This window comes from Solanum stenotomum, chromosome 11 (assembly GCF_019186545.1).
Source record: "Solanum stenotomum isolate F172 chromosome 11, ASM1918654v1, whole genome shotgun sequence".
NCBI classification, from domain to species: domain Eukaryota; kingdom Viridiplantae; phylum Streptophyta; class Magnoliopsida; order Solanales; family Solanaceae; genus Solanum; species Solanum stenotomum.
In genome coordinates this window covers 1174728-1200754 of record NC_064292.1, presented here as the reverse complement: position 1 = coordinate 1200754, position 26027 = coordinate 1174728, and the positions used below count along the sequence as shown (strand labels likewise).

General features: G+C 36.7%; 1 protein-coding gene across 1 annotated transcript in view; it reads right to left on the bottom strand.

Annotated features, from left to right (window-relative positions):
• Positions 1-155: 155 nt before the first annotated feature.
• The window catches only part of LOC125843809 (tRNA ligase 1), a 32215-nt gene continuing 6343 nt past the window's right edge, over positions 156-26027 (bottom strand). Inside the window, exons 7-27 of the mRNA XM_049523011.1 lie at positions 25217-25340; positions 23152-23258; positions 19657-19785; positions 18803-18864; positions 18558-18722; positions 16436-16596; positions 16299-16330; positions 15254-15411; positions 13804-13883; positions 13085-13150; positions 12715-13001; positions 12464-12571; positions 11417-11514; positions 11031-11091; positions 10247-10323; positions 10065-10136; positions 9785-9861; positions 3084-3164; positions 2092-2194; positions 1248-1406; positions 156-823 (exon numbers count right to left, since the gene is read on the bottom strand). Coding sequence (XP_049378968.1) covers positions 431-823; positions 1248-1406; positions 2092-2194; positions 3084-3164; positions 9785-9861; positions 10065-10136; positions 10247-10323; positions 11031-11091; positions 11417-11514; positions 12464-12571; positions 12715-13001; positions 13085-13150; positions 13804-13883; positions 15254-15411; positions 16299-16330; positions 16436-16596; positions 18558-18722; positions 18803-18864; positions 19657-19785; positions 23152-23258; positions 25217-25340 — 2600 coding nt within the window. The 3' untranslated portion in view covers positions 156-430. The remainder of the gene's footprint in view (positions 824-1247; positions 1407-2091; positions 2195-3083; positions 3165-9784; positions 9862-10064; positions 10137-10246; positions 10324-11030; positions 11092-11416; positions 11515-12463; positions 12572-12714; positions 13002-13084; positions 13151-13803; positions 13884-15253; positions 15412-16298; positions 16331-16435; positions 16597-18557; positions 18723-18802; positions 18865-19656; positions 19786-23151; positions 23259-25216; positions 25341-26027) is intronic.

The following is a 26027-nucleotide window of genomic DNA, read 5'->3' as shown; positions in this document are numbered from 1 at the left end:
CAATTGCAATTAAACAGGATTGAGTATGTCTCAATAGATAATGAATCTGGAACGATGAAGATTCCGATTTCAACTTCTTTCACATTCAAGCATGGCTTTTGCTGAACAAATGCAAACGCACCTTCAGGAATGACACACAAGTCACAACCAGCACATCAAACAAGGGTAGAAAATGGTGTGCTTTATTCAAGAAATGCTATCGGGGATTTCAAAAAGCCCACGACTTGAAGACCTTTATTGCCTCAACATCTTTACATTTTCTCTAGATCTAATTCTATCCTGCAACTGCAAGACCGCTATCCAGCCAAAGCGCATGATCCTACAAAATTGTTCCTACAACTCAGGAGAATCATTACATAATATTCACTTAGAACCCATGTAGGGTTCACATTATGTAAATCCACACAAGACGAGGAATTACAAGTAGAGTTCAAAAGAATTCGAGAGTGCCAGTTATAGTGACAGGTGGATTTATATCAATGCGGGTAGCCTTCCCTTGGGAAAGTAACTGTGGTAGTGTATTGGCATCTTTGGCTGTAGCTCCTGCCCCAGTCCATATTGTGACATGGGGCCATGGGTTTTTAGAATTGACCTTTTCACCTTCAACAGAGCCAGGCTCAGCTTCTAGGGCAGCCAATTTATCGGAGAACAACAAAGCAGCCATGTCTACTGGGACCTTTTGGTGAAGAAAGGAACCGTAATTGGCAACTGCAGTGACACCGTGACTCCTCTTGTGAGCCAGGGTCATATGGGCCTTCTGAATGCAGCTCTCCATGCTTTTGTCCTTCAAGAAATCACCAACCTTCGGATCTTTCTTGGCTAGCTGTCCACAAAATAATGAGAAGAATGAGATAATATAGTTGAGTGCCTTTATGCAACACTATAATTCCTCTCCTTGGTCCCTTCACTGTTCACCCAAAGAATTTTTAAACAAAATGCAGAAATTTCAGATGATTGGAAATCATTAAAGATTGGAAGGCCAAAAGCGCGAATACAGTCTTATCTTCTTTTTTTTCTCGGATAAAGAAATTGTCAATAGAAAGAAAAAGAAGGCAGCAAACAAATAAACAAGAATTACTATCAGTCTATTAAACCAGCCAAGAAATTAATCCAGCCACAAGGAATTATATGTATTGTGCATGAACTAACAAGTACGATAAGAAGAAAGACCACTAACTACAACCATCAAGACATAAAATCTCCAGCCATGAAAACTCCATAATTATAAATTTGCATCATTCACTTACATCATTCAGAAGACCTAGAATTTCTGGAACTGGCAGGCTGATAGCGGCAAACACAATGGATCCTAGCTTCCTCTTCTCGGAAGAAGGCGCTGCATATTCGCCCCTCGCAATAGCTTTCAGTTGTTCAAGGACTTCTTTAACAGCAAATTCAAATGGAACCTGAAATAGAACTTCGCAGAATCACTCCAAAGCTCTCCTACCACATTGTGATAACTTTCTTTAGAGCTGTCACTACTCTCTCTGTTCACACTAAGCCAGGGAGTTTCAAAGGGTTGCTGATCATGGAATACTGAGCCATCCAACAAACCCCTCCGACTAGAAAGGCATTGCTAATGCAGCACTTATGATCTTCTTTGGCATACTAGCTCATTTAAAAAAAAGTAATTCATTCTTTTTCTATAAACATGACTTCCTACTTGAAACCACTCTTCCCCCCCAAATCCCTACATCCTTCCCATGTCAGAGATACATAGAGAAAAAAACACATTTATGCAAACAGCGCAGGTAAAATAGCTTGGAAATGTTACATGGACTCATAATGAGTATACATATATCCTATAGGGGTGTGCATAAGTATCTACTATAGGCACATCAAAATTTGTTACAGATATTTAGTGTATTTGAAGTACCCGTGTGAACTACTCCAGTAACATACAATTCCTACACAGGTATGACGATTCAAATAAGTATGCATGTGCTGCCGCTACATGTCATGGCTAACATTTGAAGTAAAGGACTAGTTTAACATTATAGCAATTTAAATTGTATTTCCAGTGGAAAGTAAGATCAGATATTACATGCCTTAGGAGATCTAAAAGGACTGTGCTAAGCTGCACAAGCTTACCTGTATTGAATTGAGATAGTCTGCATTTCCAAGTAGAATATCCCTCAATTGCTTCTCCCATTTAACCCACTCTTTTACATACGTCCCTTTTGTAGACTCCAATCTACCAGAGAGAAAATCACACACAAGGAAAAACAATTAGCAGTCACAATCAATTGAAAACACGCCTACCTCAAAACATTTTTCATGGAGTGAAAACTTATATATATAAGATGGCGACCTAAGCTTCTTCTTTTTTTCATGAACATATCACTCAAATACACAAAAATAGAACCTTCTCAGCGTGTAACTAAACATCAGACTTTCTTGTCCTCCAATTACCAAATATAACTAGAAAAATGACATGATTTTGCTAGAAAAAAGCCAGTCATACCGATATATAAACCCCCAATCCCAACCCAAACTTTTGGTAAGTGGAGATCTATTCTTTTATTGTACATGGTTGAGAAAAGACATCTTAACCCCAAAAGAAAAGGCATATAAGTTGTTTGGAACCCTATTTTAACATGCAGAGAAAATGCAATTCATACTCATATTGCAGTTAATTTGGTACAGCACATACATGTGGATACAAAGTTATTACTAGGCAACGTAACACAACAAGAGCAGAATTATATATCCAAAGAGTAAAAAGGAGTTTCATAGCTCTAGATCATGCTCAAATTTATGCAGTAGAGTCAAGACACTGGAAATCAATGAATATATCAGAGTTTCATTAATGCTTTCACAGCCTATAAGAGCCCCCTCATATCAATCTTTTCCCAACTATATAATGCTGGAAAGTTCCATGCCACTACAAATCATAGAACCCTCAGCCTTAAATTTCTTTACACTGATCAATCACAAATCTTAGCTACTTTGAACCATTCAATCCATCCTAAAAGTTGACACCAAAACAGTAATTAAAAGATAAACAACAAAATAGAAGGGGTTGACAATTTCAACCAAAGAAAGGGAGTAGAAAATTCTTGAACTAAAGAATCAAAACTGACCTTCCATGTTTGTTTGTATGAAGCCTGTACAGATTGATTCCCTCCTCAACAACAGACCTCATAGAATCCGGAAGAGGAGACCTTCATATGATCATAAACAATATCAGCAGCAAGTTAAGAAAATAGAACTAGGGAAGACCTACATGTCGTAGAATCCAGACACTTCCAAACAATACAGGTCAAATACCAAATACTGCCCCCACAGCAATGGCAACAGAGAAAAGACATTAATAACATTAAGGATAAAAACCATCTGACGTGATAGATATCTGTGCAACTACTGCCTGTGGCATGCTGTTGGTTGCATTACTATCAATCAGTTATATCACTGAAGCCTCTAGTTGTCTAACTTCCTCTAGGTTGAACATTTTGGACCAAGTAGCTTTGCTGTAATTAGCACACATGTATTCAGAACTCCAGCTTTATAAAAAACAATTGGATTTATAGACAACACCCACTTTCTTCTTTTCTTTTCCTTATTTTTCTTCCCCCTTTTTCCTTTTTTGGTCACGAAGAAAACAAGGTTACAAGTATTGGAGTTTGTTTTCAAAATTGGCAATCTCCTTCAAAATTGTGGAAGGCTGTTTTATTTAATGAATGCATTAGAATTTAAGCTTAATTAAATTAGATCTATCTTCACTCTAGTTAATGAAAATTAGCGACCAGGTGAAAGCACATACAATTGGCTACACTGAAATCATACTTGCTAATTGGATGCCAGTTAGACACGTGTCAAACAAGAATATGTGATGACACTATACAGGACCTTTGCATCATGTCTTAGTTAGACAACAACAATTGTTGTCCTCCTTACCACCTTGCTTGAAAATAGAATTTTAGAAAACAAATTTCATTTTCTTCTAAGTAAATGACTTATGATCAAACAAATACGTCAATATCGAACAACCTAGCCCTAAATTGTAAAAGACTTCACTAATGGATGAAGACATTCAATGTTTGGGGTTACTAGTTTAGCTCTTAAACAACTTTAGATACTTCACAATGTTCATCACTATGTTGAACGACTTTAGTTTGTTGTTAATCAAGAAATATGAGGAATAAACCTTTCAAGTCTTCTATTTGAAATTCAAAGAAAATTACGAGTACTTTCTCAAGTTCAGGTATTATTTCTTATGCTAGTGGAAGTGTACATAACGTTGCTGAACTTGAATTACAAATACCAGAGTAACAAAGATTATGGAGAAGATTCAGCTAATCAAACCCAATGTCATAATATAGACTACTAATTATTTACACTTCCCTATTCCTCCAATTTTGCCTTTGCCACCTTTTTCTTTTTACAAATTCTCACAAAATCTATCTTTAACATTATCTTTCAAGATGCTCTCATGGAAGACAAAACTTAAACGCGACTTTGGTGAAAAATGAAGTAGTCGACTCCCAAAACCAAAAAGGGAGAGCTAGTAAAGTATGTAAGTGGACCTTAATAGGACATACAACCATGTGACCTAAAGTTTCTGAACTTTTTAATGCTAAAGATGGATTCAAGATGGGTGGTGGAAGTGGATCGTGTTTTTCATATCCATCATTAGAATTCCAATCACAAAGAATTATAATCCATGTGATCCTTTGGCATCTCAAGTGATTGAGTCACGGGTATCATCTCTTAGACTTCTCATCTTAGCGAAAATGTTGACTACATTGATGGACTGAGCTGTGGTAGATGGTTACTTGGGACCTATGTTGCTCGGACTCCTCAAAAATGTCAATGGGTGCGTGGCAAATCCTCTAAAAATAGTGTATTTTTGAAGGGTCAGACACGGGTGTGGCAACATTTTTGGAGAGTCCGAGCAACTTAGCTTGGGACTGAGCTGTGGTAGATGGTTACTTGAGGGGCTTTTCTGAAACTACAAGGGACAATGTACAGTGAAGGTTTCACATCTCGGGTTCGCAGACAATACTTAAGTTCTCTGTGATGCACACATTAATCAGTTGATTATTTTCTACACAATTTCATTTGGTTCCAGTATCGTCGGAGCCTCAAAACAACCTCAGAAAATGTCAGATCATTGTTAGTGAAGTGGACAATATTGAGAATTGATACAAATGCTCAATTCCAGGATTAATGCTCTCCCTACTGTTTTTCTCGGTTTTACTGTTACACACTTAAACAATAAAGAATCAACATGAAACACGATAATTAAAAGAGATACGAAGAGGTAAGCAGATAGTAGAAGAACTACTTGTCTTAAGGAGAAGGAAGCATTAACAAGAAACTATAGAATCCTTAGTGATTAATGGAGAAGAGTCTTCAGATCCTGTTGCAATCAGAAATGAAATTGTGGATTTTATCAGATTTTGTACAAGGAGACGGAAAGTTGGAGACCATCTTTGAACATCTTGGATGTTCAAACAATCATAGAAGAAGAACAAATCTTGTTGTCTAGAGACTTTGAGGAGGAAGAAGTTTTGGAAGGAACCTGGACCAGATGGCTATACAACGGCTTACTTCAGTATTTTTTGGGAAACTATCAAGTATCAAAGATGATGTGATGCAGACCTTCCACAAATTTCATGCTCATCAAAAATTTGAAAAGAGTTTTAATGACACATTTGTAGCTTTAATTCCAAAGAAGGTGGGGGCAAATGAGCTAAAGGATTTTAGACCTATCAGCTTGATCACAGGGGTATACAAGATCATAGCTAAGGTGTTGGCACAAAGGTTGAAAAAGGTGATCAGTAAGCTAATAAACAAGCACCAAATGGCCTTTATCAAAGGAAGGCAAATCATAGATGCTGCACTTCTAGCTAGTGAGTGCATTGATTCTAGAATTAGAGGTGGAACCCCTGGACTGATGTACAAGCTAGACATTGAGAAGGCATATGACCATTTGAACTGGGAATTTTTAATCAATATCCTAAGGCAGATGGGGTTTGGGTGGAGATGGTTAAGCTGGATAAATTTCTGCATTAAAACCACTCGGTTCTCCATACTTGTAAAGGGAGAACCAGTTGGTTTTTTTCCAGCAGAAAGAGGCCTGAGACAAGGGGACCCACTATCCCCCTTTCTATTTATCTTAGCCATGGAAGGTTTGGACAGATTGATGAGAGTTGCTTCTCAGAATAACTGGATAAGGGGCTTTTCCATAAAGAAAAGGTAAATGATACAATTGAACTAACACATCTTTTGTATGCAGATGACACATTGGTATTCTGTGAAGCTGAGCAGGAACAAATTTGCTACTTAAGAGTGATCCTGGTGGTCTTTGAGGCTTGCTCAGGATTAAAAGTAAACTGGAGAAAGAGTAGCAATTTTCCAATTAAGGAAGTGCAACAGATTGAGGATCTTGCAAGCATTTTGAAGTGCAAGATAGAGAAGCTCCCAACAGTTTATCTTGGTCTGCCTTTGGGATCCGAGCACAAAGCAGAAAAAATTTGGGATGGCATTATTGAGAAAACAAAGAAGAAATTGGCTATATGGAAATCTCAATACCTATCTCTGGGAGATAGAGTTACACTAATTAACTCAGTTCTGGATTCTTTACCCACTTATGTGATGTCCCTCTTTCCTATTCCTAGTAGGATAGTGAAGGTTTTAGATGCACTCAGAACGAACTTCCTATGGCAAGGGAACAAGATAGAAAAGGGATTCAACCTGGTGAAATGGTATGTAGTACAACAAAGCAAGAAAAATGAGGGGCTGGGAGTGAGAAATTTAAAAGTTCATAACATGAGCCTCCTCTCAAAATGGTTGTGGAGATATAATCAGGAGGAGCAGGCTCTATGGAAAGAGATAATAAACCACAAATATGGGCAAGAGGACTTCTGGTGCACTAGTGAAGTTAATGAAACTTATGGGGTTGGGGTGTGGAGGACCATCAAAAACCTTTGGGAGAGTCTAAAGAACAACTCAAAAATTGTGGTGGGCAGAGGAGACAAAACAAAGTTCTGGCTAGATGATTGGTGTGGAAATGGGATTTTGAGGGACTTGTTCCCTATTCTTATCTCAATATGCACAAATACCGACAGCAAGATAGAGGAGATATGGTCACCACAAGGTTGGAATATAATATTTAGAAGACTGCTAAATGACTGGGAGATTGATGGAATGGTGGAGTGTTTGGGCTTGATTGGTGGATTCCAAGGTACTACTCTAGAGCAAGATAGATTAGCATGGGGACATCACAAAGATGGGGTATTTACAGTGAATAGATTATACAACTGGGGACTTAAAAGATGTGCAGGAAGATCCATTGGACCTTGGAACACAATATGGAAAAGTGTGGCTCCCGCCAAGGTGAAGTGCTTCACTTGGTTGGTTGCTAGGAAAAAATGTTTGACTCATGAGGCAATGCAGAAGAGGCGCATCAACATAGTATCCAGATGTCTCCTTTGTAAAGAAGCTCTGGAGACTAACAAACACTTATTCATGCACTGTAAGGTAACTGCTCAGGTGTGGACTCTGTTTACAAGCATAGCCAATGAATATTGGACTATGCCTGAACACACCTCTGACCTTCTTAGTTGTTGGATCAAAAGGGGAGGCAGCATAAGTCAGAAAAGATGGTGGAGAACAGTTCCAGCATGTATCTAGTGGATTATATGGAAAGAAAGGAATCAGAGAATTTTTGAAGGAAAGGAGTGTACAATACATAAGATCAAATGGAAAGTAATTACTACTTTAGGTTTTTGGTGTAAAGAACAGGATATAGAAGAGGAGTTCCAATTAGTGGACTTCATAGGTTCTCTGTAAGTATTTCTTTTTAGTCTTTTTTTTGACAAAGGTTACAGTTTTGTGTATTAATATTTGGCACTAAAGGTTGGGATCCCAAATTTACATCATGGAGCTACATACAATTGCGTGTACTTAAAACAAAGCTAAACTAGATCCTACTTCATCTTACAAAGGACCTAGGATATCTCTAACCGCTATAGGATCATCTACATACTCCGAACTACACCAATAGCAAAAAGTGATTATGCAGTTCATTTTAATCCTGTGTAAAGGACTACTACTACTCTCAAAGCATCTCATATTTCCCTTTCTTGTAACAGTATTTTGGAGGTGGCCAGCATAGCCCTTAATGCCGAGGAATACAAAAAGTTACCAGTTTCAAAAAAAAAAGTACATTGTAGAGTATCCAATTCCTCACACACTTCATGTCATATACTACTGTCAGAAGAGACCCTCGTCTTGAGGGAAAGGAAGAATTGACAAGAGTACATGATTGAGTATCCCCACACACTTCATGTGTTACTTCATGCACATACCACTGTCATGGGTAAATTGAGAACCCTCCAAAGGATTTTCTTATGAGACGTAGCAGACAAGAACCTTTAAGTTTTCATCAAGGCCTGTAAGTAAGGAGCATACTCTACAAAGCGAGGTGATAGTAGAAGTGCAGAATTGTGAAAGAGGGATGGAGAAGTAAACATGTCATACTTCACTTGGGTGCGGTCTTAGGAGGAATATATTAAATGATCAGTAGATTTCAGTAGCAAAGGCAACATCACTTTCAAGGCAAGACATATAAGATGAATCTTGATTTGGAATCACAAGTGGTGGAGAGCACAGTAGAAACTACAATTCCCAGATTACAATATCTCAAGCTTGAGCCAAAAGGAGATGACATCACAACCGATCCATGGGACATAAGGAGGAGTTCTCTGGGACAAAATTCAGGATTGAGGAGTGATTCCAAGGCCAAATTGAAAAAAAAAAAAAACATCTAAGTTTACGAGTGTATTTTTCCTTGGACATGATCTAGTCGTTGTCTATAGCCAAAACCTAATAAGGAGCCTCGTCGATCTAATTTTCATTTGCTGCATGGTAAACAAGAGAAGAAGAGTTGCACATTATGTATTCGTTCTTGGATACAATGTAGTCATTGCCAATGGACATAATCTTAGTAAGGACCTCACAAATCATTTTCATAAACTAAGCAGGGTGCTAAACAAGAGAAAATTAACCATAAATTACCAAAAGTCCTAAACTACTGTTTTCCACTAGTCTATTAGCAGAGTATACCAATCAAACGAGGAAACAGCCCAATATTCCCTGTCATTTAACTCAGATATATACCAAAAGCAAAGATGAAGTTAAGAGGAGACAGAAACATAAGGAGACAAATAGCATATAAAAATACAATACTGTAAAATAAAAGGAAAGGAGAGATCTATTTATGTCTTGATGCCTTGTAGAAAATGTACTTATAGGTGTCAAATACGACACTTACGATACTTGTCCTATGAGGGACACTAATACATATTTTCACGTGTCTGTTGTGACTAACTCCAAGCTAACTGTTGAAGTGTGTAACCATACCATCTAAGAACTTAATCTGCATAATTATGTCTTCAACAAGCACCCCATCACAAAGCACGTTGAAATTCTTCCACGACAATGGGTGATGATGAGACTAGAACTCGAGATCCTCTATCTGCTCTATATTGAATTTGTGTGACCATCTCATTTAAAAATTTAAGCTATTGGAGGAAACACACGTTTATTTGCTTTGTAATGTCTTCAACAAATATGATATGGGGATCCAACACTAACACTATCTTTATATTAGAGAAATCCCAAAGGACCAACTGGTACACGATTCAAACTTTGGTGGATTATGACAAGTTCGAACTCCAATCTAACATAACCAACTAAAAGAGGAAGTAAAAGGCCACTTAAACCCATAATGAAGTGTGTGTGTGGGGGGGGGTCAGAAGAAAGATATCTCACTAACCTTTCAGGTTTCAGTAGAGGAATTCTGACAAGTGATCCAAAACGTTCAATAAGCTCACTCTCGAACTCCTGACGGTTCTGAGTGGAAGTGTACCAACAGAGTCAGATACAAATGGCTTATATATTTACTTTTTAAGACTAACAAAATACGGGATAAGAACTCAGATAATCTTGTTAGCTGAATGAATCAGATGCAAATAACTTATATATTTACTTTTAAAGACTAAGAAAATACGGGATAAGAACTCAGATAATCTTGTTAGCTGAATAAGACTTTGTACCTTTCCATCATAAAGGTGATAAAACATTAACATCACATATCCAGCATTTGCAGATGACTTGTCAAGATTTCCCTGCAGGATCAAGCAGAAAAGAGAGGACTAAGGCATCAATATCCAAGTTGAATGGAGTAAATGGGTGAAGAGCATTTAACAAGGACGGAGTAACGTGAAGAATTAAGTACCGGATGATTAACACGCTGAAGTACTCGGAATATAAAAACCACCAGTGCGTCAATAGAGAATGGATTGATTTCAGTTCCTGCATGATTAATTACACAGTTATTAAGACCCCATTTAGTGCACACATAGATGAGTATGATACAAGGAAAAAAGCAAATGAATTTTCTAACAAGCAATTCTTACTAACAGGACCAACATCACCAACCATACAGAAAGGTAATGCCAAACATCATTTGTGCAAGCACCATTAAGCATATTAGCCTACGATTGTTCTCCAAGAAACAAAAGCATATAACAAGATGATACAGAGTTTCACCACTCTAAGTGAAAGATAACACAACTGCAATGCCAGGAGTGTAGGAGGGAAGTATCTGTCTAATCTCAACATACAAAAAGATGATGAGGGTTCACCACTATAAGTTAAACAGACAAGACAACTGCAAAGTCAGAGTTCCACCTGAATTGGACATAATTTTTCACTTGGCAAGAAACAAGAATTGTCAATAACACAAATCGCATTGTAAGAAATGCAAAATAAAGCCATTGGGTGAACAACCAAATCAATTGCCCCAGCTTTTTCACAAATTAAAGCAAACTTGCATGAGAAACAGCATAACAGATTATTAAAACCTTTGTTGCTCTGACTCTCTAAAACTGTTGCCGCACCCGTGTCGGATCCTCCAAAATGCATTGCTTTTGGAGGATCTAACAAGCACCCAGCTACATTTTTAAAAAGTCTGAGTATCATAGATCAAAACAGAAACTAAAAAGGAACTATCTATATACCTTCTGAATCAGGTATGACTGGAATAGCAGATGCTTTGGTGCTTAGGCACATGTTCTCAATCTGCAAAGATGAGAATAAAACCCGGTGAGGCAATGAAGCACTACTACTATATCTTAAGTTATTTCTGAAACAAAATAGTCCTAAAACTCAAGTTCTTTATATATGCATTCCACGTCACTCTAAAACTAGAAGATGCATTCTGTGGCATTATAAGTAGAACGCTAAGTAGAGAGAACTGATGCTACAAATAGACTGTTTAATATCAAGATCTGAAACACTACCACTGCTCTTATGTTAATTGGGAACTGAAAATAACCTTAAAAAGGGTCGTATATGAAAAATTGTATCAGAGGCTTTGTACTACTCAGGGAACAGTTAAACTTACCTGTTTCCATACTTCCTCATTTGGTGCATTCTTGTCAGCAAGCATGATCGAGTAAGGTTTTCTTCGACGTTCATCAGCAACTTTTTGCCAATATCTACCTATTAATATGATGGACATACAGAGATCAAACTTTATTATCTGAGAGAATGTTAAGTTCTTCAAGCAAGGAAAAGAGGCAGAGTATTACTCTCTCCATTTCAATTTAGATATCTTACTTTGACTAGGCACAGAATTTAGGAAAATAACGGAGACTTTTGAATCTTGTCGTCTTAAACTAAAGATGTGAATTTAGATATCTTACTTTAACTAGGCACAGAATTTAGGAAAATAACAGAGACTTTTGAATCTTGTCGTCTTAAACTAAAGATGTATGCATTGTACCAAAATCCATTTGAATCTTGTGAACAAGCCATGTAGAATGTTGGAATCAGAGATTTACGAAACATACAAAGAGGCATTCTTTTTTAAACAAATTAGAAATGAAACTTAGACACCTAGAATGAAACGGAGGAAGTAATATAAGTTTCAAGTGTCATATGTTTGTGGCAAGAAAGAACATGATGACAATGCATTTAGTTCTAAGTACAACTTTTGTCAATTGGTTCCAACCTAAATTAAAGAGCAAATGCTTGTCAGAACAACTAATTGATACTCCCTGTCCCAATAATATACAGAACTCCTTTCCGTTATGGGATGTCGCAAAATCTTTAATGCCCTTCTATTTCTATACAACTTGCACAACTTCTAAGAATTCAATTTCATTAAACTATTTCAAAAGAAATTTAAAATTTTGATGTCGTTGTTTTCAATTAACTAACCTCCAACCATTACTTTAAAGATATTCTTCCACTATCACTGCTCTGATATACAAGGAAAATCCTAAACCTTGTGCTTGTGAGGTTGTCAAACACCATAATACAGGACGAGATGAAGTGAGTAAATGATATGCCGACAACAACCTAAAGGCACAAGATACATGGACATGCAAAAATAAAATTCCTTTGTAAATAAGGAACATACAAAATGATGTTGAAAAGCACCTCATACCTTTGATAAGATCACCCATTAAACTATGAATTGGTCGATCATCTCCAAGCCCTCCTGGAGCATTCAGTATTTCCTTACAAAGTGCAGATTTAGCACAACCTGGTATTCCTGCAATTCAGCATTGCATGTCAAAAAGAATGCTTACTTCAATAGTTGCAGGAGGTTCTAGAAGAGGTTCATTACATATAGAATACATACAAGACTTCAGATATAGTATACAATCTGAATATCCAAAACCAGTTCAATCTTACCTGGAAAGAAAACAATGAGACCCTCATTCTTTGCGACCATGTCTTTGGTGGAAATACTAGGGCTTGAAGGAGTAATATCTTTCGTCGGGTCAAGATCACCCTCTACTTCTTCTCCTTCAACAATAGCCATGAAATCTTCAACTTTGACAAAATTTCCAGCAGATCCTATCAATGCCTGATTTTGTGGACTACGCTTTGCATATTGTTCAAGGAAGGGCTCAGCTTCACTTAGGTATGTGGATGATGACAATGATTTGTTCCCATATTTTCGGCGTATATATACTGCCCTGAAAATTAGTTCATGTAAGATGCTGCACTGGGAAATTAAAAGTGACTCATCGTAGAAAATCATAAGCCCATTTAGTATTACCATTCATCAAGCATCTTGCTGAGTTCTCGTTGCTTGGCTGCTGAAGTATTCCAAATTTTCATTTGCCTAGATCAATCATATTGTTATAGAAATCAATATACTATAGAATCTATCCTTCAGAATTGATCAGACAGTGCGGCCAAAATATCATTCTCTCATTTTGAGAGGAAATGTACTAGAAACATGTCCTTGTATCACTGAATTAGGCAGGCCTTAAAAATACAAGCTTGAGAATGTAAGAATACAAACATTTGTTAGATAACCTCAAACTTGTGTAAGAAGAACAACTACTAAAAAATATTTAGGTCTAGATTCAAAGTAGTTACACTTAACAGACAGTACCTATAAGAACTGAAAACTAGTAATTCGATAATAGTTTAATAAGTTAATAGATTCAATGAATATATCACTTTTTTTTATCAAGTGTCTTTTCAAAACCATAATTTGAAAGCTGATAATGATATATCATTATGAGCATCTCAGACAACTTAGATAATTCATAAGAACTGTAGCACATCATTATATGACAACAAACACCTTCTTAGAGAATTATTAAGATGTGGCTGGAACAACATATAATTAAATTATGTCGACTACAATGTAGCAGCAGCTCCTTATTTTAAAAATTGGAAACACAAACACAATGCATATGAAGACATCAAGGAGTTCAACGAGAACTTGTCCATTGAAGAACAAAGAACCAACCAGATAAACCTTACCTCAGGTAATAAGCCTTATATGCAGAAGGTCCTTCTTTGAAAAGAGTCGACAAGCCATTACGGATCAAAAAAGTTCTCAACTGCACAGTAAACAAATATTAAGATGCAATTTCTCAGATCAACACGTGATAAATTTCAGAGCAACATTCTAACTAATTATGTTCCAAATTTAGATCTTATTAAGTGGAAAAATAACTATGTATCATATACTTCACCAAAAAAAAAGAGGGTTTTCCACTGCAGTCACTTTCACTATTTTAATTCAATTTGCAAGCTCAAGCTCAACATATAAAGACCTCACAGAAAAAGTGTTAAGCACATCAAAGTACCAGCTATGAACTCTGTATCTCATCCCTTCCTTGAATTTTTTTTGTTCGAAAAGGTAACATATTTATATAATAATAAACTACACAAAGGGTGTAGTAATCACCCATAATTACAAGATAAATAAAGGGAAAAACAACTCCTAATCCTTTTGTCTTCTCACAAGGATTCTAACAACAACATACCAGGTGTAATCCCACAAGTGGGGTTTGGGGAAGGTGGCATATCAGCAGCACTTACCCCTACCTTGTGAAGGTAGAGAGGTTGTTTGAAGTAGACCCTCAACTCAAATATTCACAAGGATTCTAGTACATCATAAATAGATCCGGGATCTTCTAAAAATTCTTGTTTACACCACACACATTTCTTTGCTTCGATTCCATAAAAATATCCTTTCACCTTGTCCAAATTCTTTTTCACACGGCAGAATGGGAAATAAGGACATAGCATAGCTGGCAGATTGAACAGGTTGTAAAAAGGCTCCATAGCAGTCTTGGTACTGTGCAGTGCATACAAATAGATTCTTGCAATTTTTTTTCAGATAGTGGGGTTCTGTTATTCAAAACCTACTTCTATATAGCCATCTTTGTACAAATTCTTTATAACAAAACCAGAAGATTATCCTTTCTTAACATAATTGATGTAGTATCACCAAAGGATTTTTTTTAAATAAAATTAAGCAGCAAGCTCGATATCTGGTGGGCTGGTGGCTCTCCCAATTCCTTCGACTTTAGCCTTACAGACATACTCTATCCCCACAAACTTTGATTTCTCATGAGAGGGTGAAAGGATCCTAAAAGCAACATCTATCGATCCCTAGTCCGTGTCGTTTATGGTTAAATCTAGGACGGTATCTCGCCATCTTCTAGCGGCCAACATTGGTTCCAGTATCAAATAAGCTTATTGTTTGATTATATTTGGTAAGAACAAAATAATGGGCACTTATTTCATGCACTGCTCTATTCCGCATGAGGCATGCATCAAAGAAATAAAATACATTTAAAAGATAACCAGAACTTGAAAAGGTATGCCCCTAGTAGCACCAGAACAACCAGTTCCAACTCACCAACAGGCAAGAGTGACATGAAATCTCTGTGAATGAAAGCTTATCTAGAAGCTGCATTACCTTATAAGGAAGGAATTTCATCTTGACCATCAGATTTGCATCTTCATCAGCTAAACTGCTGTCTTCTTCCTCATTTTTCACCACTTGATTGCTACTTCCTGCCATTTCGGCAGTTTTCTTCTCATTGACCTTGAATAAATCCAGGTCCACAAAAAAGCCTGTGAACAGCTACATCAGCAACTCAGGGTGCAAAAGAGGATGCGATGAGTAAGGAGGGAGGGAGGCTCTCACTGAGTGGAGACTACCCTTTTTCTAATGAACATAACAGAAGATAGCAGGTGAAGACTGGAACTCAAAGATCTATAGGGGGGCACTACTATAGATCATTCAGAAGGGACATGACTGTAACTTTTTGTGTTCCCACAAAAGAAAACTTTCAAAATTGTCTTGAGTCAAAATTTCATATGACTTTTTAAATACCATAACTTTGTTCTCAAATAGGAGTAACAGAAGTTTCACCTCAAGCACCAGCAAGAAACCACTAATTTACTCCTAGAAGAGGAAGAATTAAAGCTGAAGAATATATACACACACACACATACATTATATGAAACTTCTTATTTTATTTTATTTAGTATGATGATGACATGAAATGAGCTTAAATGGAGAAGTGGGGATCCATATAGCCGACCCCAACATGTTTGGGACTGAAGTGTTGTGTTGTTTGGTTGCTTGTACTAAAAATGGGATATGTAGGGAAAGATTTAAAATATGTATTTATATCTGAACTTACTAAATTTAAAGGAAAAGATAAAGGTTAATTTTTTTATATTTTGATGTTTAGTCCATATATTGTTATCCATGTTTTATTAGGTATAAAATGATACCAATTGGCAATTGGTGTACTAAATGATGCATGATTAGCTATGCAGGACTCAAAGACCAACCAAAGACTTGAGTTCAATGTTATACATGATTAGACAAACCTGGTGTCTCACTTCAAAGTTATAGGCCTTACCAGTTAGCAAGGTTAAAGGTTATACAAGTTAGCAGCTAACAGATAATTTCCAGTTTTGGCTGAGAATAATAAATGAACAAATATTACCTCGATACAAAGGCCACAGTCCTGGTTGATGTCTGGCATGAAAAGAATTATTTTAATCAAGAAAATCACACAAGATAAGTACCAAAACCCAAAAGCTAAACATCAGAAAAATTCTGTTGAAACAGTTAAAAATAGACCTCATCTCTTTCTGGTACCGGCGGAAGCCTGAATCACTATGTACATGGATGACCATTTTGAAAGGCAGGTTGTCACTCGATAAATCATTAATTTTATGGAAGTTATAGTAACACTTGAAAGCAGCAGGAAAGCGTTTTTCCCTCATCAAACGAACCATTTCCTGAAGATGAATATATACCAAATGAATAATGATGGTTAACAAAGTTGAGACTAAAGAAATAACTAAAATCTTTTTTTTTCTCTCTATTGCCCACCAAAGAGATAACTAAAATCTTACAACTATCTATCAGGTCCTTCAAGAAAAAGTCACAAAACAGTTAAGCCACACACCAAAGACTAATCCACGTAGTTCCATGAGCACAATCAGAATATCTGTATATTTTCCAAACAATAAGGTGTGTGTGTGGGGTGGGGACGGCGGCAAAAGCCAAAAGCAATGACAAAAGACAGGGCCAGTTTAGCCAGAGAGAGGAAGAAACCAAATTTTTTTCATATATGAAATAAAAGATGCATATAATTAGGGAACGTCATAATTATTGTCCCTGAAAACCATGTTCAACCGCTCAGAGAGATGGGAAGATGATGCGAAGAAACGGGCCCATTAATTTACTTTTGGGAAGTTATTCGTTCATCCCTTCCTGTTAATTTGTGCAGCTAAAAGAAAGTAAAATATTACTTCCCATCTGGCAATCATTCATTTTCACCTCTACCAAGCAAGGTGTAAGATAGATAATCAGACATATACATAGATTCAAAAGACATCTAAAATAGGGAGCAAAAGCAAAGGAAAATTAAAACATCAACACCATATTTACAACATAATTGTACTCCTCCCTTAGTTAAATTGGTTGATGTGCTTCCCTTTTTTGATTGTAATCAAAGCTCACTTTCTCAATGGAACACTCCACCAAAAGGACAATAAAAACCTGTGTATTCAACTCTTGCTGCTTCATGACACCAAAAGACTAACGACTAATCACTCTGGGTACCCCTACCCTAAAATGGTTTGCAATATAAAACTCTAAGTCAAATTAAACCACAACACATTTTAAGAAGGGTGAACATCAAAGTAAAGATATGGGATTTTATGACAGGAAAACATGAAATACGAAGTCGGGTATTTGAAATCCATTGAGTGTGCCACAAATTCCAAACCAGCTTAATTTCCTTGTTACACAACATTTCCTTCTAGGGGGTAGTTATTCTCACTTTCTCATGTCTCCAAAATTACTTGAATTGAAGTGTTTCCCCATGTTCCCACTACTGTTACTAAACACCACAAGAATGCCAGGGACCAAGCAAAAGTTGCAGTTGCAGTATAATATTGTCCTCTAAAACCGAAACAAAACACAAGGGTATTCTATGAGTATCTAGATTCGGGTGTTACATGTTAATCAAAAATACTGTAACCTCTTTAAAATTGATCCTTCCACTATTATAACTTCCCTTAAGGATGTATTATTTCCCTCAGTTTCTTTTATAATTAAAATAATCACCTTCATAATAAACTCTGGTGAATATTTCTCACACATCTTCCATTTTGAATTTTATCTCATATACTACAATTTATTTCTCCTACACTACCAAGGTTTCTGAATTCATACTTCATCTGCTTTAGCAAAAAGATACACAACTAGGCGAAGAAGAAGTCAATGGTGAATATCTGTTTGCCCCCCTCTTCAATCAATGTGTACCTTAGATGCTTTTGCCCTTTAATTTTTTCATGTGTAGGGGCACTTCTTTAGCCTAATCAATAGTTGTTATGATGAATCACACGTGGGAGAGATATGAAATCTCTGTCAACATGAAGCAATTAGCAATGACCATCGTGAAAGCAATTATGCTAAAATGAGGTTTTGTTGAGCATGCTACAAAAAGAGGGTGATCTGATAAGTTGATAATTAGGGAAGAAAAACTAGGGTAAATATACGACTAGGTAGCAAATTAGCTAGCTCCTCTTTCTGAAAACCGGTACCACTATAAGAAGATTGTAGTAACATATAAGAAGAAACTAATTTGGTTAGGTCAGTGATGACTATCAAGAAATAAACAACCAACAGTAACATCAACAAATTAATTAGGAGATATTTTAAATGAATCACTTCAGAAAATTTCCCAAACCTGTAATTTTCCTGTAGAAAAATCAGCAGGATGTGATTGTAGGAACTTTGACACAACAGATCGATCAGCATTTCTTGAATGTGAGCCGGAATCATCATCTCCAAACCAGTCCAAATAATTCGGGCAGAAAGCCGTGCCAGCACTCTGAAGAAGTGCCTTTATTTGCTGCACATAGAAGAGAACTAAAGTTTGGTACTTTGGTTACATGAAACTACTCTTTGCTGCTGAATCACATCGACATTTACCTGCTTTTCTGATCTATTTGCAGCGCAAATTTCACGTAGCGTAGGTCCCAAGTCCAAACCCTCTGGAGAAGGCAAAAGCACTTGTGAAATCAAAAGGAGTAATAAACCCAATTGTCTCACAACTACAATGCCTGAATCCCAGTTGAATTGGGGTATGAATCCTCATTGACTATGTCTCTCCATTAAGGCTTAGACCAATATTATACAAAATAAAAATAAAAATAAAAAAACACTAGGAGCTCTTTAAATTTCTGGCAGGATTTATCCACTAATTCCCTAAGTTTTCCCGTCAAAGGACCTATCTTCCAAATATCTAGCAAAATATAAAATATTGATTCACATCAAGGACACACAAAAGTAGAAAAAGATAAAAAGCACACACAACCAAAGAAAATTGAAAGAGTTGAACTTGTGGTAGCTGCCTCACATGAATTATTCGAGAGGGGATATTTCTATTACCTATTTCTATTTACTTGGTACGTCTTCTTTCTTAGTTCATCTGATGCCTTAGTCCACTTGAGCCACTTCAACATTGATATCATGCATTTGTTCGTGCAGTTGATGAAGCATATTTTAGATGTGCTTGAAATATATTCACGGTTCAATTTGGGGGTGTATTACAGGAGACTAAGACGACTAGTTGCTGATTAGAAGATACATTTCAAAACTCGGTCACAAGGTGATGTGGGTCACTCATATTGTCATTTAGGCTTCTTTAACCATTCAATCGCACCACGAATAAAACAATCTTCTTACTACTCCATGGAAGCATACAAATAAAATATGTTAACCCCAACAAATAATGGTAGAGTATTTAGTAGTTAGTACGATCATATAAGAAAAGATCAGCTTACCACCCTCTAATGGAGGAGGAGAAAAATCCCTCAGAACCCGCTCCATATGCTCTGAGCTCTCACGTTTTACAATGCGTGCCACGAGGCCCTCCAAAATTTCACCCTGCACTTTTATATGGTCTTTTGATCCTGCACATCGAACCAAAGTATGTAGGAGAAAAACACTACTTCAAGGACGAGTACAAACAACATAAACAAATAATGCAGAGGCAAGTGAAGATATTAGAAAGAAAAACGAATACAAGATATCCAAAATGCAATTGCAAATATACAGATAATAGCATGAAGGAATGGCTATTTTAAGATTGTCATTTCACTTCCCAAAAGGATGTAAGCTTTTAGCAGCAATCAAAGCTTAGAAGCACATGAAGCATTTTGCTTTTAGCAACACGACAATGCTCTAATTAAAATGCTCTTAGAGATCCGTAAAGGAAACAGACAAATGAAACTACTCACTGAAAGAAGTAAAAAGAAAAGATGCTGAGTCGTGACAATTGTCTGTAGTTGGAGAATGAATCTGGCGACATACCCAGAGGGTAAGAATGGATGATAGAGATAAGGCCTTTAAAAAGCAAAAGAGGGTGAAGGGAGAATCTAAGAAGGTAATATGAAAATTCAGGGTAAAACCTTAGACGAGTTGTACCAAAAGCAAAGGCCTTGAGATGGAAAAAGTAAATGTATGAGCTAGCACAACAAAGAGATAAATTCACACTAGACCTTCTTTATTGCATTCATTTTTTTCTTTCAATAAGGTGATTGTTGTACTAAATATTAGTGTATGCAAGAGGTATACAACAGAAGAAAATCTAGACAAAAAACATAATTCTCTAGAAATAGTACCCCCAACCATCTAGACTAACTGGAAACACCTCGGGCGTGCTATGAAAATTCACAAAAACAAGAAAGGTCTTCTAGTTTCTACAGAAAAAATTCAGTTTTTTTCTTTTTCTACCTTTTGAAAGCCCAGAAAAGAAACAAATATTTGAAGGCACTCGGGCTCCATAGGCACGCCAGAAGAGATCCAAAACTATATCCCCACTATCTGCATGGAACTTAGTAATAGACAGGTAAACAATCCACATCTTCTTCCTCCTCTTACACATATAATATATGATATCTTACTCATATTCTCATATGCAATAAGAGAACATCATATAAAATGCTTCATTTTCCTTGACGTACTCGTTATTAGTGGGTGTGACAAGACTAAAGGTCTTCACAGAGGTTCCTCAAAATACACGGGAACTTAACAAAGTTTTGAAGTACAAGTATAAACACCCAACACATAACAAGTCGATAGACGAATCTATGCTCATAAAGAATAGTTCACTACGCAGCCAGCCACGTATAGGAAACAATATCCTCAAAGCGCTATGGTAAAGAAAAAACTGTTCACTCTGTTTATTATACCTCTTTGTGGTCCAATTTGAATAACTTTTGGTTGGAATTCTTAAATCACCAATCTTACAAATGTTTTGTAAGCTCCACAAACATTTAAAAGATCATCTATCCTCTACTTTGTGTAGATGTAGTAGTGCAATAATCATCGGTCTCTAGTTTGATATAATTAGAATAGTTATGCCTTAAATAGTCGAATATTTAGGAGGTATTGGCCACACCAAACAATGTTCCACACCTTCATGCCCTTTTTTAATAATATTTTTCACCTTCTATCAAAATGATCCCCTCCATGACCCTCCTCTGTAATACATCCTAATGTCTTCTCTTCTCGCCCACCTACTTGAATTCTGTATTATTATTATTTTTTTGATAAGGTAAGATTTGTATAGATTCCAAAGCCAATGAGGCCATAATTACAAGCTACATCTAGATTTAATTAGAAAAAAATCTAAAGAGACTCTAGAAACTGTAGTAGAGCCCTTGTATCTACTATATACTTGAAGTCTGTATTTATTTGTGGTGACTATCCTGCATAGTGCTTCTTTTTCAGTGAATCTTCATATCCACATTCGAGTCCCCTCAAATCTTACTCTTGTCTCTTGGTCCCCTTACTTTCATAGAAGATGTGATCTCCTTTAGTTTTTTTAAAAAAAAACAAATTTATACCACTAGACAGGGTGTCTAGCGGCCTTTTATTAATAGTAAGATAAAAACCTCAACGTGAATAAGTACTGCTGTAGATGCTGTGATTAAGCAGGGTCACATAAGACTTAATAGAGACACGGTCCCAGTGACCCATTGGATTGGATTTCTCCCTTGGGAGGACTCCATATGGGGATAACTTGTTACTTGTAAAGTCCAGGAATGAATGCTTATTAAGGAATCGGTAAGCTGATGTGCCATTACTGGGTTCCATCCTCTGGCAATTATCGACTCGGGAATGAACGAAGTCGCTTCACTTCAAAGTAGAGGTTTGTGGTAACACTATGCAAGATACTGCCAAGTTAAGTTGGCAAAATTTCCTTGACATAATGTGATCTCCTTTAGTAAGTAATGAAATTTTCATCTCGGCATTTGTTTCAAGAAAATGTTCCTTTTTGAAGCCTCTCAAGTTTCTTGTTGTAACCATAGATACTTTTTTTGAAACTGAAAAAAAAGTATCTATGGTTACAACAAGAAACTTGAGAGGCTTCTTGATGAAGATAACATATAACAGGGAGGATTAAAGTGTATCCGAATGACACCTTCAAGAAAATATAGTACCACCCCGCTAAACATTTCTTCGACCTTCTCAAATAAGCAAATGTGATTTCTGCAATTATATACTCACACAATTTGTGTGATGCTTTCCGTCGTCATGATTTCATACTTTGTCAATTAATCTTCAAACAGATATTCTGTGATCAGTGACACTTGCCTCAACTATTGCATCTGGAAATTATTGCATCACTGAACATAAATGTATCACTGACAAACAGAAAATACGAGATTCCAACACTCTCATTCTTCCTCATTATGTCAAGGAAATTTTGCCAACTTAACTTGGCAGTATCTTGCATAGTGTGTCTCTATTAAGTCTTAGGCGACCCTGCTTAATCACAGCACTCTACAGCAGTGATTTCCTTGGTCAATTATGGGTGCCATGACGACAATTTGGCATATGAAGGACTTTGGAATATGCATGGAACTGCATCCAACCAAACTCTTCCTCCAGATTACTTAAATATAAGTTACTTCAATACTTGAAAAAACGTTTCCTTCTCTAAAAGTGCAGCAACATACATAAGTGTATAACTACAACTTTACATCCTGATGATCATCTGACATCTTTTTAACTACAACTTTACATAATGACGATCATCTGACATCTCTTTTAACTACTTACTCAACTTTTTTACGAGTTCAAACTAATGTCTCAAGCAATTCTGCAGCACTCTTAGTTAAATTACATTATCTCAGTGGAGGGAGGGTAAAAAAGAATACACTCATACGGCAAACCACCTAATCAAAACAATTAGAGTCACACAAAAGATAACCAACCAAGTGAAATAAGCTGAACAATTGAAATAGTGTTTTGCACAATGCTAAACTTACCAGGTACAGAAATATCAGCAACTTCAGCAAGAGCCTGGCAAACGGAGGTTGCTGTACCTTCCTCACAGAGTGCATCAAACGCAGCAAAAAAGGAAGTAACTGATTTCCTTCACACGGAAACCAAGGGATCTTTCAGAAATAGACAGTTTCTCATACTCCAATAAAACAGAAACATACCCAAATTTTATGTGTTCTTTTTAATGGAAAGGAGGCAATGTGAAACAACCACCAATGAAATTGACACTGAGAGCAAGCAAATGGATAAACAACCATCTTCAATAGTAAGAAAGCAATTCAGAATGGGTATTAGAGCTGCCACATGACGTAGCTTTTCACAGAAGCCAACGAGAAACACGGCGCTACAGCCTGTTATCTTTGAGTATATTTTGTCAACATTGACGACCATTGCACAGGTATCCATTTATGGGAACGAGAAGTCTGCTGAGACCTTAAAATCAGAAGAAATTTTCTGTATTCAGTAGGTGCGGGAATTCCATACTTTTCTTGAGCTTCTATCTAAGTAGAGAATACCACAGATGACACATAACACCTCGAAGTAGGCAGACTGAAACAGTTTCTCCTACTCAGTGAACTCATTCTACCAAAGAATATTGAGGACGGAAATTATGAGCACAATTTACTAAAGCAGTGGTTTCTTAGAGCTCCCACAATTTATTTTGTGGGAGGTTGGTTGGCCAGTGAGAGAAATTATCATTAAAGCAGAGAATTAGGGAAACATGAAAATAATTTATTTTACTTGGAGCTATATTTTCGAAAGAAGTTTGAGAAAGTTGTGAAACACTTCTAAATTATTGTCATGGCAAATGGTGTGGGAATAACTTGGATCTGGTTTGTAGAGAATCATATCTTTGTGAAGCACTTTCTACTTCTAATATACTATTTGTATGCCAGATTATCTCATCAATATCAATAAAATAATGACCCTATAAAAAAGATTTGAAACCAAAGCAACATGACGTGGTTAGGTTAACCTTGAAGGCTGAATGAAATTCTAGTTACAAGCACCTGTGACATATGTCCCTGAACAGTGTTACAAACTGAGAAAAAGGAAGTTTACTCCTCATACTAGTAAAACACTAAAGGATATACCAGATAACCCAATATAGAAGACCATGTTCCCACTACAGATTTAACAAGAATCTGAAGACAATCTGCATCTTGATATCTTTAAATGTATGTCCTTAGGTAAGATAACCCAATATAGAAGACCATGTTCCCACTACAGATTTAACAAGAATCTGAAGACAATCTGCATCTTGATATCTTTAAATGTATGTCCTTAGGTATACAACACTTCCAGCATATTTCTTGGGAAAAAAAATGTATGTCCTTTAAAAGTCTGGTGTACTGCTAACTTCCATTTCTTATAGTCTAAAATATATGTACTCTTAATTTGTGATTTGTCTTGATGAACTTGTGTCAAATGAGTGCAACATAGACATGGCTACTTCATCCGAGTCCTTTAAAAGGCACCAAAAACTACTAAAATTTGAAGTACCCGTATCTGAACAGCCATATAACATAGCATAAAGATAGATCCATAACCAGTATCAACAGCATAAAGCCATCATGCTGCATGGGGCTGTTGATCAGCCAATAGTCTCACAGCTTTGTTCTTACGCCACTCACAGTCAACCATGTACAGTGCCTCAATGTGATACCTGGCTAGCCAACTCTTATTGCGAACCTGCTGCTATGAGGTTATAAATTTTGCTCTTTTGGGAAACTAGCAAGTATTCATAGACCTACTCCTCCTCTGCCCTACTGTTTACATTGCTATACTACAAAAAAGATCCATGTCTATAGCAACCATACTTCAAGTCTTCAACTACTTATTATCCTCAATATTTTTGTTTTTTGCAGCTGCTAGATAACCTTCAATGTCCTGTTAACTTCTTTACAATATTCCTGCCACAAGTCAGTTCCATATTGCTGTACTTTCACTGCCAAACTAAAGGTCATAAATCCAATGGCTGCTTGTATCAACTGTGACGCAAGTGTTTTCCACAATAAGAATGAAATCAGAACACACTTAAACACATACCTTGTTGAGAACAGCCATACATGATTTGTTGGTAATCTCCATTCCCTGCAGAAAGCAATTACATCGGGAGTTGAATAGAAATTCGGTTTTCCACTTCCCAACTCCGTGACAGCAGTCACAACCGCTGGTCAAAGAAAGATCAGAAAAAGTATCAGCAAAAGGTGGCAAATCTGATAAATGTCGCAAGCAGCAATAGTCAATTACAAACACATGACCATAAACAACCTTGTCAACAAACAAGTACATTTTGGAAAATCAGAATGCGGTGCTCAGACTGTACATAAATCCACGTTCTCATGTAACATCCAAAACTATGAAGGATTCTCCTACACAGAAAGCACCTACAGATCCTTAAGTTGTGAAAGTTCAACACAACTAATATTTTCATCTCACAAGACCAACACATAGTCCAGAGCCAGTTTCACCCAAAAAGATAGTCAAGTACTCTTTTGAAAGGCTGAAGAGCACCCAACGGTGTGGCCTAGTGGTCAATGAAGTGGGCTGCGGAGCATGAGGCCTCAGGTTCAAATCCTACCAGAAGACAAAAAAAACTAGGTGATTTCTTTCCATCTCTCTCCGCCTTGGGGGATAGAGTTACTCGATACTTGTGCTAGTGGGAGGTAACATGTACCCATGAAATTAGTCGATGTGTGAGCAAGGCTGCAGGCTTGCCCAGACATCACGGTTTATCAGGAAAAAAAAAAGAAGAATAAGAAGAAGATTGAAGACCATTTGAAACCAAGACATATGACCACTCTCTTTTTTGAAACTGCAAATATTTTTTATTTTTTTTTGAAACTGAAGACATATG